General features: G+C 38.7%; 1 protein-coding gene across 1 annotated transcript in view; it reads left to right on the top strand.

The window, feature by feature from the left end:
• Positions 1 to 979: 979 nt before the first annotated feature.
• Positions 980 to 22,423, top strand: part of PPP1R12A (protein phosphatase 1 regulatory subunit 12A) — a 166,751-nt gene continuing 145,307 nt past the window's right edge. The window contains exon 1 of the mRNA XM_052639588.1: positions 980 to 1,353. Within this exon, the coding sequence (XP_052495548.1) occupies positions 1,117 to 1,353 (237 nt within the window). The 5' untranslated portion in view covers positions 980 to 1,116. The remainder of the gene's footprint in view (positions 1,354 to 22,423) is intronic.

The following is a 22,423-nucleotide window of genomic DNA, read 5'->3' as shown; positions in this document are numbered from 1 at the left end:
TCAATAAATACCGGTTAAATCATTTGCGTAATATTAACATTCCTTTTGAACTCTAGAAGCAGTTGGATCTTTACCCATTATTAGAAAGCAATGGAGCAGGAACCAGAAATCCCTTAAAAAGTCAGGACCAGTAGTAACAAGGCTGCGCTAAACTCAGAGATGGGGGAGACAGGATTGAAGAATTCCAGGGAAAGAAGACCCAAAATACGCGTGAGAGAAGAAAACAAATACCCCCCCCCCCAAAACACACATACACCCCAAAGCAAGAAAAAACAAGCATACGAAGAAAGATGTTTCTATAAGTGAAGGCTGGCAGAAAGCTACTGCAATTACAGCAGGTCAACCCTTGTCACCAGGCGGTCACCTTGGGCTGAGATCTGGCGTAACTACTACCAAAGACCTCGACACACAGACCCCGCTTTTAAAAGTTCATGTGAGTTCCTTGGAAAGGGAAATCACTAGTGCTTAATTCATGACCTGTCTGTCTAGCCTCCATTCCATTCAAACAGCGCAGCCAATAGGAAAATCCTCCGCCCTGAGGAAACGACTCGGCCTAGCCGAGACCGCCCAGGAAGCAGGTCTGTCCCGCAGGGCCGCACTATGGCCCGGCGGTTGGCCTCTGGAACCCCAGGAGCTCTCTGCGGGGCAGGACAACCTTCCTTCCCTGTCTCCGCCCTTCCAGGTCGGCCCCAGCCCCTGCAGACCAGGCGGCCCGGACCACACCCGCTTCCCTCCGGTGGCCTGGCCGCCCCCGCCGCAGCTCGCGGGGGCTCTCTTCCTGGGGCGGGCACAGGCCCAGAGCGCATGCGCACTGACCGAAGGGCGCCTCCCTGCCCGGATCTCGCGAAGTTACGTTAGATTGGCCGCCGGTGACGGGTGGCCGGGCCGGGCCGGGGGCGGGAGGGCTTCTGAGGTAGGAAGGGAGGTCCGTTCGGCCGGGCGCGCCGCCCCAGTGCTCTGTGGGATACTGGAAGTCTCGAGCGTCTCCTCCTGGTTCCCAGCCCTCCTCTGGCCGCACTCATAGAAACAGTCACACACCCCGTGCCTCCCCTCTCTTCCCTCTCCGCCTCCCCCTTCCCCCCCTCGCGATAAGAAGACCCGGCGGCAGGAGAGGGGATGAAGATGGCGGACGCGAAGCAGAAGCGGAACGAGCAGCTGAAGCGCTGGATCGGCTCCGAGACGGACCTCGAGCCTCCTGTGGTGAAGCGCCAGAAGACCAAGGTGAAGTTCGATGATGGCGCCGTCTTCCTGGCTGCTTGCTCCAGCGGCGACACGGACGAGGTTCTCAAGCTGCTGCACCGCGGCGCCGACATCAATTACGCCAATGTGGACGGACTCACTGCCCTGCACCAGGTCTGTGCGCCCCGCCGCCGCTTTCCCGACCCTGCGAGCCCTCGTCGGCCTCCCGCTCGGGCCTCTCCTCCGCTCCTGGTCTCGAGAGGCTGGGGGCGGCGGGAGACTCCCTGCCGCGGGGTGAGGGGGCGGCTTCCCGCGAAGGAGGGAGGGAAAGAGCTGGTGGAGGGAGGGCTCTAGGCTTGAGGCCCCCTTCAGACCGGTTGGTGGTGGAGTAAGGGAACGGGCGATTTCCGGGGCCGAGGGGAAACGGGCCTGTGGTCAGGTTGGGGCCCCAGGGCCATTTGTGGACGTGGGTCTGGGGTTTGGGGTCGAGATGGGGAGGGGTGTAGTGGGGTTGTGCCTGCGTCCCCGGCGTCGGTGATCTGCCAGGGGGACGGAGGATGCTGAAAATAACGACGAACAAGAGGCCCTAGGGACACTTGGGTAGAAGGACGTCTTTGGCTTGTTAGGTGGGCTTTGGATTTGTAGTAGTTTTTAGGACTTGATTACAAATGGTGATAATAATAATAGTAATCAAGTGCCCTAAGCCGAGTGCCCTGATCGGACGGTTTCCTGTTTTCTCTTTTATTACTCTTGGTCTCTGGGGAGGGGGAAACGGTGTAATTAGCTGATCTGCACCGGCTGAAAGGGAGAGTATGAAAGTGGGTAGTGTAAGGAAGCGTTCTAAAAGGGTTTGTCCACCGCGGGACCGGAACGTATGGAAGAGAGTCTTACTCCGAGTCGAGTTTGCCGCAGTGTCAGAGATCCTTTGGCCCCAGTTCCTGGAGTGTGTGTTGGGTTTAGAAAGAGAATAATAAATAACGAGGCAGTCTTTTCAAAGCCAGTTTCCAAGCTCTGGTTTTTCTTTGGAAGGGGGGGTGGGAAAAAAGAAAGCTGGTCACAAACTTTTCTCAAAATGGATGCTTTGTGCATGTTAAAGTTTTATAGTAGTCTGATTGGGATCTCTCAATGTTAGCCAAATAAGGAGAAACTATTGGCAATCCAGAGATAATGTTGCTTTGCCTTTAACAGGCCAAAAGCAACACAACCACGTAGAGTTCTGAATAAAAAGCAATTTTTCAGTGAGGGTGATAGGTGTCAAAACGTAAACTCTTTACATTTTCTTAGTGGGCAACTTGGAATGACTGGAAAACAACTTAAGAGCAATAGCTTCCCCTTACAATGAAAAAGACTTGTAAACTAAGTCAAATTTGCCTTGCTGATAGGTGGAAAGATCCTAGCTTTATTTCGATGAATACTGTAACAAAAACTTGTTTGGGAGGGTGAAACTTAGGCGTTGATATTTCATGCATAATACTTTGCTGCCTTTTTAAAAGAGGTGTGTGGTGGCATTTTTCCTTTTTACTGCTTCCTGTTTAGTGAATGATGACCGTTTTAAGTTTTATTTAATTCAATTCTCATATCAAACTTGGCTTATAGCCTTTGTTTACAAGTTGCCTGGATGAACTATAATGACTGACAAATTGCAGGACAAATCTGGAATTTAGCATGTGGCACCCAGTAAAAATACAGCATGGTCTTTAGCTTTATCTGTTCCATTAATTTAGCGTCTAATGTAAAACAAACTTTTTGTTTGACTGATTTATTTTAAGCTATAGCATAACTCTAGATTCTAAAAACATGATGTTGAAATGAAAGAAACTTTTGGTATTAGAAATGATGATTATATAAGGTGAATCTTTTCAAATTTCTCTCAAGTGTAGTTTACATGGTTTAGTATGAAATTAATTCAGAAAGATTAATAACAGTATGTTTTATTAAAATTGTTCTATAGAAATATAAAGTTATGACGGATGTTGAAGAACCCAGTTATATTGCCTTGGAGGAAGGCAATATATCTAGCAGGATTCTTAAGAGTTTTTTTATTTTCTCCTCTAAATTTGGACATGTTGCAAGAATTATCGGACTTACCAGTGTCTTCCTGATTAACTGAATTCAGTGGTTAGTTTGGCATTATATAGGTGTTGTCTTTATTAGATATTTTGTTTTAGCTGACAAAGGCTTAAGCAGAAGTTTCCAAGTTTATGCATAACTATTTGCATAATATCTTTTTGTAATATATGTATTTGCCCATTCCTTAACTCAGTGAAGCCAAAGTCTTAAAATATCAAGCATTAAAATTTTTACCATGTTTTCTACACCTTCATTTCTCTTTTATTAACTCTTGTACTTTTTTTGCCTTTCTGACAGAGAACAGGGAGTTCGCTTTGGGCAAATTCAGAACAACAGATAGTGAAAGGTGATAAATAAAATAAAAAAATAATCACAGGACAATTTTAACCTTAAAAATCTCTTGAATATTGATTGCTTTAAATACTTAAATTGTAAAAGCTAAAATTGACCCATTGATTTGTTAAATAGCCCTTGAATAATTTTTTTTTTTAATTTAACCTCTTGAAAGCGCGTAGAACAGCCAGAATGGTTTTTTACTAGATTGATTATTGGTTAGTCTTTTGGACTGTTCATTTACATTTTTGGTTCTGATCAATTGTCGTAAATTTCACTGCCAGGAGAAAAATTTTAGGAACTTTACAGCCCACAAATACACTTCTTAATTTAGTATTTTACTTCCATCTTAATGTGACTACCATATATTCAAAAATTTCTTTAATTGGTTGAGTGTTCTTTCTCATTAGAAGTTACAAAAGATAATCAGTTTCATCTTTTTAGGAGGGTATAAAAATAGGTCATTTATTAAAGCAGAAAACACAGTGTTTTCTACAAATTTCCTACCTTGGTCTCTGGAATAGCCCCCCTTTCCCTAAGCCCTTCAGTAGCTAGAAAACAGTACTGAAGTTACAATATAAACTGATTTTTTAGAACTGAGGTCTACAGTAGATTTTCATTTTTACTAGTGGGCAATACTCAGCTTTGATTTAAGACCTACCTGGTAGAGTTTTATACTATATGATCTGTATCTGTATTTCAGTATGCTTTATAAAGGTTTTAGGAGAGTAATAACAGTTTTCTGTAGAATGCTTTATTGCTGAATCTTATTGATAACTGCTGCTGCTAAGTCACTTCAGTCGTGTCCGACTCAGTGCGACCCCATCGATGGCAGCCCACCAGGCTCCCTCGTCCCTGGGATTCTCCAGGCAAAAACACTGGAGTGGGTTGCCATTTCCTTCTCCTATTGATACTGGTGTGTATCAAATATAACACTGAGATTTCTTCTGACAGTTTGAGTTTAGCCTTTTGATTTCTGCTTCCTCTGTATCTGTGACTTCCAAGTCAGTTTCCAGTTCAAACACTGCTGCAGAGCTCCAGCCCTTCATTTCTGTTTTTCGACTGATGAAACAGTGTTAAGTAAAATATTATTCAATATATTGTGATTTTATATTTGAAATATATCTTCAAGTAGAGATACAATAAATAGAGGTCCACCCCCTTTGCCATAGAATAGCAACTATTTATTTACATCAATATCAGGAATTTCTTTATATTCAACCTGAAATGAAATTTTTTCTTTCTTCACCAAGCCTATTCTCATTGATGCCTCTGTTGATGACAATCATGTCATTAATCTCTAGATTAAGCTTTAAACATCTGAATTATCCACTTATCCCCTTGCCTACATATACCCAATCAGTATTCATAACTGCCTTTTCATCAATTCTTGCCACTCCTATCATCAGTCTAGGCCATCCCTTTATTATCTTTATGCCTAGAGTACAGTAACAGCCTCCTTGCTTCCCCTGCCTCTTCTCGTGGTCGATCCAGTCCAGCGTTCATGCTGCTGCCACATTAATCTCCTCACAGCACCGTTTCAGTCCAGCCACTCCTCTCCGAAAGTGCAGATTGAAAGTGTTTCATTCTTTACTTATACCCCATGCATCTCCACTGTGTTACAGCTTTTGCTTTTTTTGTTACTTATGTATCTACGGTCTTGCCTTTTCCACCACTATACTGCTTCCCTCTTTGCCAGTCAAAATCGTGGTCATTCTTTAGGGTTCGACCGAGTTGCAATCCAGAAATGCTCTTTCTGTCCTTCGAGTTTGTGTAATACTGTTTGACTGGAGAGAGTCTCCTTTGGATACTCATTTTACCTTATGTCTTGCTTTTTTGCTGCTATTAAAATGTTTCTTACTGAGTAACATGTGTTTTAAATTTGGTCTTCCCTGTAGGCAACTGTAAGGACCCAATCTTCCACGGTTTTATACTTCCACATCCCGGCACATAGTAGGTGCTCAGTAAAGAATGATTAATTTTATCTTTTACCTCATATCATAGATAGGAAGTTTTATAGTTATTTGTGTGTCGTAAGGTGAATCATTCAAACACTCACACCCAGATACTTAGAGTATAATTCTAGCACATGGTTGAACTTGTCAACCTTCTCCACAGATACTTTTAATATCTTGAGATTTAAACTTTCTAAAGTATTAACCTTCTTCCTATTAAAAAAATACCCTAAACCAGTTTACCTGGAGATAGAAAAATATTCACTTTATCAATTAATTTGCTACCTTTATAAAGATCTGAACTAGGTCCTATGGCAGAATACTACAGAGTGGAATTAAATCCATGTTCTATGCTATTATAAAGAGTCTCTTGTTAGAGAATAGTGTAATTGTTATATATGAGAAATCTCTTTAAAACTGAATGTTAAGTTTATAATTGTTTAATTACTATTTTTTTGGTGGGGGATAGTAAGATCTTAGAAGAATGTATTGGATCTCTTATAAACAATACTAAAATCTGTGTTTAAAAAAGTACAGTATACTTTTTCTACATAACTTAAGTTGCTTATTGCTCTTCAGACCTTTTATTGAAAACATCCTAACCATAAAAAATAAAACCTAAACAAAACTAACCCTGAACTGGCCCCTCACTTCCTGCAAATAGATGGAAAACCCTAGCCATATATGGGGTACACTGGTAGATCACCAGTGCCCACAGCGCCGCTGCTATAATGCCTTCTCTGCAGCTGATGCTTTTGCACTTCCTGGCAACAGTTTTGTGGTCTGACTTTGCAGTGTCATAACCAAGACCATCTTTCATGTGCTTTCAGCTACAGTGTGACTGCAAGCTGTGACTGAGCATTTTCTAGTGCAGCTAGGTAGAAACATTAGGTGGAATAGAGGGAAAAAAGTTATTTTGATTATCTGTTTCTTACATCTTACAGTGCTGTTCACATAGGAGATGTACTTTAAAAACTGCCTAGTTAGATAATTAAGAAAAAATAGAGACCCTTAGAAGCCTTTGGCAGGAGGTAAGATGTAGAATATGGTTTTGTTCCTTCTGTAACATGTTACTTCTTGACATTTCCCAGAGTCGCTATTTTCTTTACCTTCCTGCCTGCTGAAAATTGTAGTTTTCACTCCACTTTTCTTTTGAAAGTTTCGGGGTGGTGGTGTGGGTGTGGGGGTGCTCCATAATCATGTTGGTAAATGCAGTATTGGCATATATCTCCTTGAAAAGTTTAAGATCTCCATCAGTCGTTTTGAGTTTCTTCTAAGTTGCAGTTGACTGTGTAGTGTTACATTATCTCAGTGTTGCGTTGAGAAGGCGGATTGGCTGGTGAACATTTGCTGAGGATTTGTTACTTGTGAAATACTATGATAGTTTTATAACCAAGATCTCACTTAATTCTCACAAGTCCTTTTTCTCTTGCTCAAGGTTACCAAGATAATAAATGGCAGAGCTTGGTTCTGGCACAGGTATATAAGAGCCTAGACTTATTTACCACTGTGCTGTGACTGCTTAGTGACTAAGTCGTGTCCGATTCTTTGCAGCCCCACGGATCGTAGCCCACCACGCTTCTCTGCCTGTGGGATTTCCCAGATAATAGTCCTGGGGTGGGTGGCCATTTCCTTCTCCAAGGGATCTTCCCAGCCCAGGGATAGAACCCTGGTCTTCTGCTTGGCAAGTGGGTTCTTTATCACTGAGCCATCAGGGAAGCGTTAACACTATGCTTCATGGCCTTTAAGTCTGAAGAAGAAAGTATTCTTAAATCTTTCAGTCATTATGGTTGATGATTAGTAATTGGAATTTTCTATGGTAATTAGCAGAGAATCAAATGAAACATGTATACACAGATATAATTTTTCTTCATCTACTTTTATTTTAGCTAGTCAAAACTTTTAAGAGCTTTCTGTGGTAAATGAAATGCAGTAATACTATATCTAAATTAGTTTCAAAATCTATCCTAAATTTTAGGAACTGCCAAGATTGTTTTTCACTGACCATTATGTGCATAATAGTGCTTTGGGAAGGTGCAAAGGAAGTTACAACAGCCACAGAACTCTTTTTAAAGAACAGAGTTTACTTAGTCTTTAAACATCTCAATTTTTCTTTGTCCTAATAGCAATTTATACTAATGCTCTAGGCATTTTTATATACTCATTTATAGTAAATGTTTCATACTACACATACAACTTTTTCAATGAAAAGATGCAAATTATAGGTAAACTGTTTATCAGTGATAATTAAAGGAGGAAAGCAAGCAAGCAAGCACTGACTTGTCACCACCATTTAGCTTAATCTTCTGAAATTTTCTATACAGTGATTATTGGTACTTAAAATTAGGACTTAAGACTTTACATGAAATGCTAGTAAAGTTACCTGAATTAACTTCTGAATTAGTAAAACTTTTAAATATTCATCATGTTTGATTTTAATCAGAAGCCTTTAGTTAGTAGGAATATTCAAGTCATAAGAATATTCTGTTCCTTAAATGATTTTGCAAAATTTAGCGAAATTATATTTCAGATCTTTCCTTGGAAAAGGCAATAGAATTTTCTTTTTTCTTGTTGATAATGAGTGAGAGCACCATTTGAAACATGATTTACTTGTTGCCTATCAAGTCATTGGTTCCCGGAATTTTACATTTCATTGACCAGTAAAATGGTTTTTGTTTTTATGACTGACAGAGGAGAACCTAATTTTTCTGTTGTTGTGTTAGGGCATTAAAAACAAACAGCTTTGTCACCTACTGTCATCATTTCATAAAAGAAATACTTTAACAAAATAAGGATTAGTATCCAAATAAAGGACAGTAGGGACTCATACATCAATCTGTAAGATTATTGCTATACTGAGAACACATGTGCTTGATACTCATTCATGAAGTAAGAGTAATTGAAGGTGAGCAGATTTCACAACTATTCCTGACGTTCTCCATTTGGTAGAAACGGGAGAGAGTACAGGTGGTGGCATACAGTGTCACAGGATGCAAGTGCCTTGTTCCTGATCACTTGAAAAGGAGCAAAAAAGGAGTTTATCTGAAGAGATTCAGGAGATGGGTGAAAGCTTTCTGTAGGAACCACTGGTTTCATATTTATATTTACGTAAGTGGCTGCATGTGTGATCAGTCTCTGGAATGTATTTCCCAGCTTATTTATATTAAGGCACAGCTCAAAGCATTGACCACTGGGGTGCACAGTAATTCTTTTCCCTTACTGTTTAAACCCTAAGTTTGGCACTTGCACACTACCTGCTGTTGTTAGTGTATCTTATCTCCAGACAGAATAGTGAATTCCTTCAGTTGGGAACTTTGATTAATTTTTCTGTAAATCCCCTTTGGTGTCTGCATTTTATTTTAGCGGGTACACGGTAAATGTTGATTTTTTAAAAAATGAACACAGTAGACTAATCTTGGGAAGACCATAGTTCATAGAGAACAAAATGATGACAATTTGTGTGAGTAAATATTAATAGCTAGCAAACATTAAAAATATTCTAATGAAAAAGTGTGTGAAAGTCACTCAATCATGTCCGACTCTTTGTGACCCCATGGACTGAAGACTATATAGTCCATGGAATTCGCCAGGCCAGAATACTGGACTGGGTAGCCTTTCCCTTCTCTAGGGGATCTTCCCAACTCAGGGATTGAACCCAGGTCTCGCACATTGCAGGCAGATTCTTTACCAGCTGAGCCATAAGGGAAGCTCAAGAATCCTGGAGTGGGTAGCTTATCCCTTCTCCAGCGATCTTCCCAACCCAGGGATTGAACCAGGGTCTCCTGTGTTGAGGCGGATTCTTTATACTGATGATTTACTTTATAATTACAGTGTAAAGGTAACCATTATTACAATCAGAACTTAGCAGGATCTTAGATTTTTTTCTTGCAACGAATGTGTTTCTGATTACCAATAAGTAGAATTTTGATCAGTTTATGTAACATACTTTAAGAAATGAATTTCTTTAAACAACTCACTCAGGGTTGATTTAGAAATGGAACCCCTAGCATATTGTCATTAGAAGCTAGTTCATATTTTCTAATGATTTTATTCACACTTTTCCCCTAAACAACGCTTTCACTTTGGATCCCTGTATGTCAGGATTTTTCTGACCTTATTAGTGTTTTGGTTGTTTATCTTTTCATTGTTCTGTTGGCTAACCACAAAAAGACAAAGTTGAGCTCTGTATTACTGCCCTAAGTTTGCTTGCTTGACTTGAATGTTCTTTCATGGGTGGAGACATTCCACATTGTCATGTGTTATTATATAGGCATTTTTCAAATTACATTCAATAGAAACCATGGAAAGAAATGAAGGCATTCCTCAGCTGTCAACTTTTGGGTAATCTATTTAAATGTATTATGTGCATTGAGGGAGATATTCCACAGGGAGAGAGCGTCACTGACTAAAAAGTGTTACTTTGACTTGATTATTAACTTGAGCTGAAAATACATGTTTAACATGTTGCCTAACAAAAGAAAATGATAAGATTGTAGAAAGTTTTTTTTTTTTTCTCTTTATTTTATTTTTTTACTTTACAATATTGTATTGGTTTTGCCATACATTGACATGAATCTGCCACGGGTGTTTGTGAGTTCCCAATCCTGAACCCCCCTCCCACCACCCTCCTCATATCATCTCTCTGGGTCATCCCAGTGCACCAGCCCCAAGCATCCTGTATCCTTTATCGAACCTAGACTGGCAGTTCGTTTCTTACATGATAGTATACATGTTTCAATGCCATTCTCCCAAATCCTCCCACCCTCTCCCTCTCCCACAGAATCCAAAAGTCTGTTCTGTACATCTGTGTCTCTTTTGCTGTCTTGCATACAGGGTTATCATTACCATTTTTCTAAATTCCTTATATATGCATTAGTATACTGTATTGGTGTTTTTCTTTCTGGCTTACTTCACTCTGTATAATCAGCTCCAGTTTCATCCACCTCATTAGAACTGATTCAGATCTATTCTTTTTAATGGCTGAGTAATACTCCATTGTGTATATGTACCACAGCTTTCTTACCCATTTGTCTGCTGATGGACATCTAGGTTGCTTCCGTGTCCTGGCTATTATAAACAGTGCTGCGATGAACATTGGGGTACACATGTCTCTTTCAACTCTGGTTTCCTCGGTGTGTATGCCCAGCAGTGGGATTGCTGGGTCATAAGGCAGTCCTATTTCCAGTTTTTTAAGGAATCTCCACATTGTTCTCCATAGTGGCTGCACTAGTTTGCATTCCCACCAACAGTGTAAGAGGGTTCCCTTTTCTTCACACCCTCTCCAGCATTTATTACTTGTGGACTTTTGGATTGCAGCCATTCTGACTGGTGTGAAATGGTACCTCATTGTGGTCTTGATTTGCATTTCTCTGATAATGAGTGATGTTGAGCATCTTTTCATGTGTTTGTTAGTCATCTGTATGTCTTCTTTGGAGAAATGTCTGTTTAGTTCTTTGGCCCATTTTTTGATTGGGTCATTTATTTTTCTGGAATTGAGCTTCAGGAGTTGCTTGTATATTTTTGAGATTAGTTGTTTGTCAGTTGCTTCATTTGCTATTATTTTCTCCCATTCAGAAGGCTGTCTTTTCACCTTGCTTATAGTTTCCTTTGTTGTGCAGAAGCTATTAATGTAAAAAGTTTATATCATTTTCTTGAATACTTGAATAGTGCGAAGGAGAAATTTAGCGAATTGATACCTTTTTAGAAGTTAACCATATGGGAAAGTATTGTTTCCTGGAATAACTGTTAAAACAAATACACACATCAGTTACCTTTACTTTGTAGTAAACAAACTAAAGTATATACATTTTATTAGCCTTCAGAATTATTTTAGATGGTTCTAAAATTAATCTAGTGTTTCTGCTTTTTGCTTGGAACATTTCTGAAACTTTTATATTGGAGCTTTAGCTCCAGAAGCTTCTTTTGAATATCCTGTGTGTTTACTTTTTAGGGGAGAGTTTGTGAATTTTGAAAATGATAGACATTGGAGACATGTCTGGTGATTAAAGTAGATCTGGGTAATCATGGTTACTAAATACTGTCAGTAATTGAATGGTATTTTCTAAAAAGGTTATTCTTAATTGGAACATGGTCATAAAGAGTCATCTTGGATTTAGTCAACTCTTAATTGCATTGTTTGAACTTTAGTATGCTTCAGAATTTCTTTATGATTAACTTTGTGTACTGTTTGTTTCTGTTCTAAATTTTGCATGAAACAAGTCAGTAGCTTACATAGCTCGTGAATTGACCATGTCTTTTTTTTAATGAATGTGTTTTCCACAAAAGATTTTGACGCTGCTGTTGCTAAATCATGACTGTGTATTTCATTATTGATTTTTCTCAAAGATATGTTCATTTGTACCATTTTTCTTAAAAGATTAGAACAGATGATATATGTTCCACAGTTTATATCCTTTCTAATTGCGTGAAATGATCTGCATAAAAATTTTGCCTCATATTCAAGTTTTTTCCCTTTCAGAATGTCTATTGCTATTTAACTCTTTCAGCCATCTTTTTTTTCTTTAAACACTAAAATGTCTTTAAATTTCTGATTTTTCTCATTGTGGTTGAGAAAAGCATTATCATGAAAATTACTCAAGTAACTGCCTTCTACTCTTGCTCTTTGTCTTCACCATCTCTTTTTTTGTTGTTAAACATGGCTTACTTTCAAGTTTGTTGTTTTATATGTATTTTATCTGAAACAAAAATTGAAGAAGAATAATTATTTAAGTAATTAAAGACTCATAGAAGAATATAAAAAAAGAACAATGCTATTCAAATTTTCAGGCATGGAGCTTAGCTAGCCCCCATTGAAAACTTCAGTAGACTCCCTTTATCTGTCTCTATCCAATATATAATTTTATAAAAGTGAGATATTTAATTTTCTGGTTTATAACCGTATAATAAATTATACATTTTTAGAAATAATTTTGTGATAACGAATATTAGGTCCACTGTGTGAATACACATGCACATTCCTAAAGTTTATTTTCCTAGTTGTCTGATGATGAATAGTGTGGTTTCAATTTCTCATGATAATGGTAGACATTATACTATATCTTACTCATGAAATTATATTGTTCAGACTGTTTCTTCGAGATTTTACTTGCAATTTTATGTTTTGCCCAAGATAGCATGCTGTTCTAATGCTTGTTTATTCACAAGATAGTTTTAGTAAAATCTCTAGTATATGCAGGCTTCCTAGGTGTCACAGTGGTAAAGAATCTACCCGCCAATGCAGGAGACGCGGATTTACTCCCTGGGTCAGAAAGATCCCTCGGAGTAGGAAATGGCAACCCCCTGTAGTATTCTTGTTTGGGAAATCCCATGGAAGAGGTGCCTGGCTAGCTACAGTCCTTGGGGTGGTAAAGAGTTGGCTGTGTCTTAGCGACTGAGCGCTGACACGCTCACTCTAGTATATTTAACACAGAAGACTAACCCTGAAAGTACTCCGGCTGACACGCATATTGCTTTCATAATGGGATGATGTCATCTTCCTTCTCTGAGGTACCTATACGAAAATCTGTTTTATTACTCTGTGTTAATAAAGTTTGTTTGGAAGTTGTTTGAAATATTACACAGTATTTGTATTTACTGATAAATGATGCTGTTATTCATGTAGTGATTAACTCATTCGTAAATTAATATGTAAATCATTATCTATCATCTGCCTAGCACAAGATCCCTCTCTGCATGTAGTGTATAATCAAGAGGAGGCGCCAAAAAATGTAGAATAGAGACCTAGGGTGAAAGGAATTCTTTTACTGGGAGGACTTAACTTAGAATATCAGGAAAGTCATCCCTGAGAAAGCTGTGTTTCAGTTACAAGGAACTTAACAAGTGGCTTGAATCTTTCTTGACCCTGTTCCATCCTCGTTTTCTGAATGCTCCTATTTGGCTTCCTTTTCTGGTCTCTTTCTTTCTTCTTAAATTTTCTGTACTTATTTGTTTATTTTGGCTGTGCTGGGTCTTCGTGGCTGCCCGTGGGCTTTCTCTGTCGCAGGGGTCTCTCTGGTTGAGGTGTGTGGGCCTCTTCGCGCGGTGACTCCTCTTGTGGAGCCCAGGCTCTGGACACGCTGGCTGCAGTAGTTGCGGCAGCTCAGGGGCTTACTTGCCCCGCAGCATGTGGAGTCTTTGACCAAGGTTTGAACCCACGTCCCCTGCACTGGCAGACGGCTTCTTACCAGTGAACCATGTTTTTTCTTTCTTGAAGAAAAATGTTCCAAAGTTTTCTTGCATTGTTTTGTTGTTTACTCGCTAAGTCGTGTCCAGCTCTTTGAGACCCCCATGGACTGTAGCCCCCCAGGCTCCTCTGTTCATGGGATTTTCCAGGCAAGAATACTGGAGTGGGTTGCCATTGCCTTCTCCAGGGGATCTTCCCGACCCAGGGATCAACTCCTCGTCTCCTGCATTGGCAGGCAAATTCTTTTACCATTGAACTACCTGGGAAACGCCGAAGTTCTCTGTGTGTCTCTATTTTTTCTTTTCCATATCATTCATTCTTATAGTTTCAGCTGTTCTGTTTATATGTTCTGTTTTCCTTTTTATGTAATATACATCTTATTTTTTACATCATCTGTCTTCCATTTACTAAACTACAATCTCAGGGTCTTGCGTTTTTTCCTTCCACTTCCAACATACAGTCAGTATCTTAACATGCACACCTGAAAAAAAATACTTCTAAACTCATCCTATCTTTTTATATATTCAGTTAACATAATTAAAGGCGTATTGCGTGTTTCACACTATTAAGAACTGGAAGGATATACTTTAAACAAAAGAGATACCAACACTACCCTCACAGAGTTCAGCATAAAGTGAAATTGCTTAGCCATCAGGAACATGCAGATCACAACCATGATGAGTACACTTCACACCTAATAGAATTACTATAATAAAGACAGCAGATAATAACAAGTGTGACCGGAGTATGGAGAAATCGCACTCCTCCTACCCTGCTGGTGGTAATGGAAGATGGTGCAGCAGAACAGTTGCCATGCAACCCAGCAGTTCTCCGCAGTATGTAATCAAGAGGACTGAGAACAAAATGTGTGTTTAATGTTCATGGATAATAGCCAAAAAGTGGAGCCAATACAAAATGTCTATCAGCCGATAAATAGATAAGTAAAATGTGGTGGTTTTGTTATTGAAATCAGTGGAATGTTATTGGTCAGTAAAAAGAAACTAAGTACTGATACTTGCTACAATATAGATGGATTTTAAAGACATTAAACTATGTAAAAGGCACTACTAACGAAAGACCACTTTCGTTATAGGTTTCCACTATATGAAATGTTCAGTATAGGTGAATACATAGAGACAGATGGTTGATTAGTGTTTGCCAGAGGCTGAAGGTATTGAGGGGAAATGGGGAAATATATGTCTTTTTCCCATATAACTGCTAATAGATATAGCATTTCTTTTTAGGGTGATAAAAATGTTCTAAAATTAATTGTGGTGATGGTTGCATAACTCTGAATATACCAAAACCTTTCAATTACACACTTGAAATCAGTTTAGTTCAGTTGCTCAGTGGTGTCCAACTCTTTGTGACCCCATGGATTGCAGCATGCCAGGCTTCCCTTTCCTTCAGTATCTCCCAGAGTTTGCTTGAACTCATGTCCATTGAGTCAGTGATGCCATCCAACCATCTCATCCTCTGTCTCCGCCTTCTCCCTCTACCCTCAGTCTTTCCCAGCATCATTTCCAGTGAGTCGACTCTTCTCATCAGGTTGTCCAGAGTATTAGAGGTTCACCATCAGTCCTTCCAGTGACTGTTTAGGATTGATTTCCTTTAGGATTGACTGGTTTGATCACCTTGCTGTCCAGAGGATTCTCAAAAGTCTTCTCTAACACCACAGTTCACAAGCATCAATTCTTTGGTGCTCAGCCTTCTTTATGGTTCAGCTCTCACATCTGTACATGACTACTGGAAAAACCACAGCTTTGACTACATGGACTTTTGTCAGCAAATTAATCTCTCTGCTTTTTAGTGTGCTGTCTAGGTTTGTCGTAGCTTTTCTTCTAAGGAGCAAGTTAATTTCATGGCTGCAGTCAACCGTCTGCAATGATTTTGGAGCCCAAGAAGATAAAGCCTGTCACTGACAATATAATTTCCCAGTTTTGAACTAGTCCATTGTTCTGTGTCTGGTTCTGACTGTTGCTTTTTGACCTGAATATAGATTTCTCAGGAGGCAGGTCAGTGAAGTGAAAGTGAAAGTTGCTCAATCGTGTCCGACTCTTTGGGACCCCGTGGACTATACAGTCCGTGGAATTCTCTAGGCCAAAATACTGGAGTGGGTAGCCTTTCCCTTCTCCTCCAGGGGATCTTCCCAACCCAGGGATCGAACCCAGGTATCCTATATAGCAGGCAGATTCTTTACCAGCTGAGCCACAAAGGAGGCAGTTAAGGTGGTCTGGTATTCCCATCTCTTTAGGAATTTTCCATAGCTGTTGTGATCAACAGAGTCAAAGGCTTTACCGTAGTCAATGAAGCAGATGTTTTTCTGGAATTCTCTTACTTTTTCTGTGATCCAGTGGGTGTTGGCAATTTGATCTCTGGTTCCACTGCCTTTTCTAAATCCAGCTTGAACATCTGGAAGTTCTCAGTTCACGCATTCTTGAAGCCCAGCTTGAAGGGTTTTGAGTATTACCTTGCTAGCATGTGAAATGAGCACAATTGCGTGGTAGTTTGAACATTCTTTGGCATTGCCCTTCTTTGGGATTGGAATGAAAACTGACCTTTTCCAGTCCTGTGGCCACTGCTGAGTTTTCCAAATTTGCTGGCATATTGAGTGCAGCACTTTAGCGGCAGCATCTTTTAGGATTTGAAATAGCTCAGCTGAAATTCCATCACCTCCACTAACTTTGTTCTTACATTTGAAATGGGTTGTTATATAATGTATGAATAAATTTATATTAAGCTGTTGTATTTTTTATGTATTTATCACTATTCACCACTAAAAATTGAGGCTGTAATTCTCTTCTACCAGTTCCCCAGGCCCAGCCTAGGCTTAGTATTCATCAGTCTAGTTATGATTACCTAGAAGATGGCCAGTTATTGTTATTGTCCCTGCCCTAACACAGCTTGCAGTGTATTAGATATAGGGATAAATATAAGGATATTATGGGACTTCCCTAGTGCCTCAGATGGTAAAGAATCTGCCTACACTGCAGTGACCTGGTTTCAGTCCTTGGGTTGGGAAGAGCCCCTGAAGAAGGGAATGGCAACCCACCCCAGTATTCTTGCCTGGAGAATTCCATGGACAGAGGAACCTGGCAGGCTACACTCCGCGGGGTCACAAAGAGTCAGACACGACTGAGCAACTAATGCTTTCACTTTTCATACAAGGAAATTACACATTAAATGAAATTATACATTAATGTCAGTTACGTGTAATGATATATAATGGTTGTAGTACATAGTGGTATGGAAGTTGATGAAGGCACATCTCACCTTGTTTTGGGGAAAGGGAAAACTTCCTGAAGAAAGTTATTTTTTTTTTAGCTGTTGAGTGATTAGTAAAAGTTAGCAAAGTTGTAAGAGAGAAGAGAGTACGGCAAACTATTTCAGAGAGAGGGACTAGTATGTGCAAAGAGCTGGAGGTATGTAGAGGCGTTGCAGGATTTTATCAGGTTAAATGAGAAAATCAGATTTTCTCTTTAAGAAGAGTCACTTTGGCTGCAGCGTGGAGAATGCAGCTGAAAAGAGGACAAGACTTGAGGCAGGGAAACTAGTTCAGAAACTTGAGTAGTCTTTGAGAGTTGAACTAGCTTAGTGGCAATCTAGTTGGAAAATAGTAGATGGACTCAGGACATATTCAAGAAATAGAATTGGTAGGAATTGGAAGTGGTTTGACTTGAGGGAATAGAAGCAAAGATGCGTGTGCACTTGGTTTCCAGTCTGGACAACTAGGTGAATGGAGTGCTTCTCACAGAGTGTATTCATTCAGTTAATGCTTACTTTGTGCTTATTCTATAGATCAGAGGCAGAGTATATTTGAATGCTATTTGGGGAGACAGGCAGTAAACAAGAAATTAAAGTCAAGTGTGAAATATATGCTAAAGGATATGTAGGATATTGAGAGGGGGGCTTGCTTACAAATAATACATAAAAAAAAATCGTTAAGAGAGTTTTTTTGTCTTAGTCTGTTTCCTTAGATGTGTCTATTTTCTTAGGTGTATTTGAGTAACAAACAAAAGTGAATTTACAAAGCCGCAGGGAAACCACAGGATAAGGATTCGTGGTTAGAGTTTTTTTTTTAGGGTTTTGGTGAACTATCCAAAAACACATGCGAAATTTTTTGTGTGCCTTTCACTTCAGAAGAATTAATCAAGAACTTTAAGTCAAATTTATTTTTATGATATTGTAGGAGAAGGTAGAGTGTGTATTTTCAGGGGTACAGGGAGAGCTAGAGCACAGAACTGTTGGAAAGCAATAAAGGAGTGGTAGTAGTAACAATCCAGAAGTCTTTTATTGCCTTAAATAATCACTGTGAAAATAAGGTCATAGGTTAAAATGAAAGATGAGAGTACTTTTTCTCAAAGTATGTTTGTTTTTGCTAAAATTGTACAGTTAAAAAATCATTGAACATTCTCTGGGAATTCCCTGGCAATCTAGTGGTTTGGACTCCAGACTTCATTGCAGGGATCATGGATTCGATTCCTGGTTGGGGAACTAAGTAGCTGCAAACCTTGCAGAGTGGCCAGAAAAGAAAAAAATGTCTCTCAACTTTTTTCAGTTTTTAGATTTACAAAGTTGTGTTCTCTGGAAAAATAAAAGTAAAATACTGTTTTTAAGCAAGAAACTTTTACATTGATACATTTTTTCTTTTTTGCTCAAAATATTTCTAGAGTTCCTTTGAGTATTTGTGACTTTTTTTTTGCATATTTAACTGTTTTTTTTTTTTTTTTAAGTTGCACAGTTAGTGAGAAAAGTAGCAGTTCTACAAAAAGATTATGTGGTTTATTTTGACCTGGAGCAGGCATCATTGGATTTGTTTTAGCTTAAATGAAATAGGAAATGGTTGAATGGTGGTTATATACTAAACCTCAACTCAAAATTACCGTGGCATTTACCCCCACACACACACACAGCTTTTTTTTTTTTTCCCTGGCCATGGCATGAGGCATTATCATGGCATTTACCCCTCCCCCCACGGCTCTTTTTTTTTTCCTGGCCGTGTCATGAGGCGGTTGGGCTCTTAGTTCCCTGACCAAGGTAGACCCTGGACTCCGTGCAGTGGGAGCATGGTGTCTTAGCCACGAGACTGCCAGGGACGTCCCTTTTCTGCCCTTTTTAACTTACCCTTGACATTTAAAGCCAGTCTTAGTGACGGAGGAAGATTATGTATATGTTTGTTTTGTGTGTGAGATTGACTGATGATATGTGAATTGTTCCCTTTTAAATACACTTAAGTGACAAAAAGTTGCAAGACAGTATGTATGATATGATTCCATTTGGGGGAAATATTTGCATAGAAAGTAAATCTTAATGGGTATCTCTGAGAGGGAATTATAGATATTTTGGATTATGCCATCTTTGAGTTGTTTACAACAAGCAGAAAAAAGTAATGAAGATGAATCTGGACTGGAGGAAAATGCCTAAATGGCCGCTTCCAGTAATGTATTGAGGATTCAGTATAGAGACATTGACACAATGAATATTAGTGTTTTAGTGTTCAGCCACTCAAGGAAGCTGCTATTGGTGGTTAAGTATTTCTGTATTATGCCAGTCTTTTCTCTGAACCTTTTATTTCATAAGGAAAGACTGATTATCATTAGGATGGTCACCTAGGGAGAGTTTTACACGTAAGAAAATGAATTAGGAGTTTAGTTGGATGTATTTTGAAGCTTTTGGCAAATAGACTACTGAGAAAATAATAAGCATAATTTCCAAAAAGGCAGATAGTTGGAGGTTTTGGTTTGTTTTAGAATATTTATTTGGCTGTGTTGGGTCTTAGTTGCAGCACAAGGGATCTTTCATTGCAGCGCAGACTGTAGTTGTGGCGCTTGTGCTGAGCAGTTATGGCACAACCATAGTTGCTCCACGGCATACGGGACCTTAGGTCGCCAACAAGAGATTGAAACCCAAGTCCCCTGCTTTGCAAGGCGGATCCTTAACTACTGGACCACCAGGGAGGGCCCATGGCAGATAGTCTTGAAGAACAAAGAGATTTTTAAAGCTAGAAAAGCAATTTTTATATGGTGAGCTCTTTTACCTTGTTTCATACGAATATGAAAACCACTTAATAATGAATATCTCTTTTAAGAATGAATTACAAAAATGTCTGCAAATCTCTAAGAATAGAATCAGGAATGTTGAAGCCTAGAGTTACATGGATTTTATGAAAGCATTTTTGAAGACAGTGAAAAGAGGGCTGTTAGGAGTTGTGAAATGGATCAAAACTGGGAAGAAGGAAATGAAATAGCTGGTGGTACAGCATTTAATTTACCTGTGCATTTGTTAGAAATGGTCTACTACTCTGTCTGGCAGAATTCTAGCATCCATTATTAAGTGGATAGTTTTACAAGAGGTTATGTTAATCACTGGATGCCAATTTGAGTTTTCTGAAAACAACTTTTATGTTGACCTATCTTCACTTCCTTTTTTTGGCAAGGTTAGCAAGTTCAAATGAGGGAAGTTTTGCAAATGTAGCTTGATTTTGCAGTACCGCACTTGGACAGGCTCTTGTTAGATCTTTGTGGTCAACGTGACAGAAATCTGACATGAATATTAGCAGGATTATATGGATTAACCGCTGGATGAACCACTGTATACTCGTCACTACTAGTCAGCCTGCTGATGAATCACTCAGCATCAATCCAGAGGGAAGACTAAAGTAGTGGTCCTTATGTTCTTGACCCTATCTCATTCAGCATTGAGTTCCTGAAGTAGTATTGGGTTGGCCAAAAAGTTTTCCTTTAAGATGGTATGGAAACACTCAAGTGAACTTTTCAGCTAACCCCAAATAGATAAAACTGTAGAAGCTGAGAGAGAACTCCAAAAAGTGTGAAATAGTAGGTTTTAAAAAATAAAATGAAAGGATAATGGGTATTAATTTACATTTCTGCATTAAAATATTGATAACTATAGGTTGGTAGAGACCGTCTTTGACAAACGTGAGAAAAAGGTTGCTTGAAAGTTTAAAAGCAAGCCTAGTGTCTGACCAGAGTATAATCATTTTAAAATGTACTAATTCAGTGTAAAGCTAAATTAGTATTTAGTCCAGATTTTTTAAAAAAATCTTGTTTCTTTACATTGTGAAATCACATCTGTAGAACTGTGTCTAGTCCTACAGGTTTTGATTTGTAGGCTGTTTCAGCAGCTCCTACCAATGACAGCTTTTTTTTCATTACTCAGCAGTTAAATGGGTTTGTATAACAAAATTATTTCTACAGAAAAAAAAAACCAAACAAACTATATTCCAGTCCTCTTGCTAAAGTTGTTAACAAATTTTTACATAGTTATAGACACACACCTGTAATTCTTTATATACCCTAGATTCCCCCTCCCTAAATCGTCAGCTCAACTATTTTCTTTTGAGTCCCTTGAAAAAACAAAGGGAGTAGTTTTCAAAACCACAAATCAATATTTAGCCTTGGTATTAGGAGAGCCACTAGCAGGAAAATGGTAGAAGGACCTCTTGCACGTATTAGAATTCTTTGTTTTAAGTAGGAAAAGTCCATTAGAACTAGCCTAAATAAAGTAATTCATTGTAAGATTATAGAGATATTTTATAGAATCTGAGCTTCTGGAATGAATTAGAGCCAAGAAGTCTATGCAACCCAGGAAGTCTTCTGTTCCTCATCATTGTTTCTAACAAATATTTATTCTTTTTTATAGCAAGCTAAGTTTCTTGTTTTCTCAATTCAGAAGGAAAAAAAAAAGGCTACCAACAATTCAGAGTTTATATCTGGTCAGGGTATCCAGAGAGATTGATCACCCTCTGAGTTTTAATTCTGGGTTCCCAGGAAAGGGATCAGTTGATCCACCTTTTAGGTTACTCATACATCATCTGAGGTCATCAACAGTAGCTGGTGGGGCTGATTCTCTCTGAACGAACATACTTACTCTGTCATTCTGACTAATGTATTATGAGAATATGAGGAAGACAAAGCTAGAATTGAGTCTTTATAGAAGCCAATACCGATTATTTCAAATATACAGTCTATAAAAGTGAAAAAGCATAAAAAATTTTAAATCGTAGATCAGCAGTTCTTAAACCTTTCTGTTTCAAAGCCCTTTTATACTCTTAAAATTTGAACAGACTACAGCTCACAGGGTACATTAAGCTGGGGAAATCTCAATTAGATGGATTATATCAATGTCAGCGTCATGGGTATAATATTACTGTATATTGCTTTCACAGAATTTTATCATTAAGGAAAACTGGGCCAGGAAATATCTGTTTCTTACAACTACCTGTGAATCTATAATTATCTCAATAAAATAATACTGATTTGTTGGTTACTATTATTTTTTGACTACTATTATTTTAATGTAAAAAAATAGGGAAGAACCCAAAGACCTTTTTGTTCATGTTGACTGTCTTCCAATATTTAACAAATTAGAAAGTAAAACTCAAAAATCTTTAAAATATTTATTTGTTTTAAAATAACTCATATATGCAGATATACTGGGTTGTCCAGAAAGTTCATGAATAACATGTTAATGGAAAATAAGCATTTTGAAAGTCAAAAAATTTAATGAAGAATGGCATTGTTTTACATTTTGCAATTTTTAATGTCTTGCTTAATAGAAGATAAATGGATTCTTGTAACTATTTCTGCATGTTGTATGTTGTGATTTCACCTATATAGCTTCTGGAAAATTCCACCATTACATTTGTGAGAGAATGAGAATGTTAACCTTGCCAGACTTCCTG

Source organism: Budorcas taxicolor, chromosome 5 (assembly GCF_023091745.1).
Source record: "Budorcas taxicolor isolate Tak-1 chromosome 5, Takin1.1, whole genome shotgun sequence".
Taxonomy (NCBI): Eukaryota; Metazoa; Chordata; class Mammalia; order Artiodactyla; family Bovidae; genus Budorcas; species Budorcas taxicolor.
Note: the sequence above shows the minus strand (reverse complement) of the source record. Positions and strands in the feature narration are given on the sequence as shown.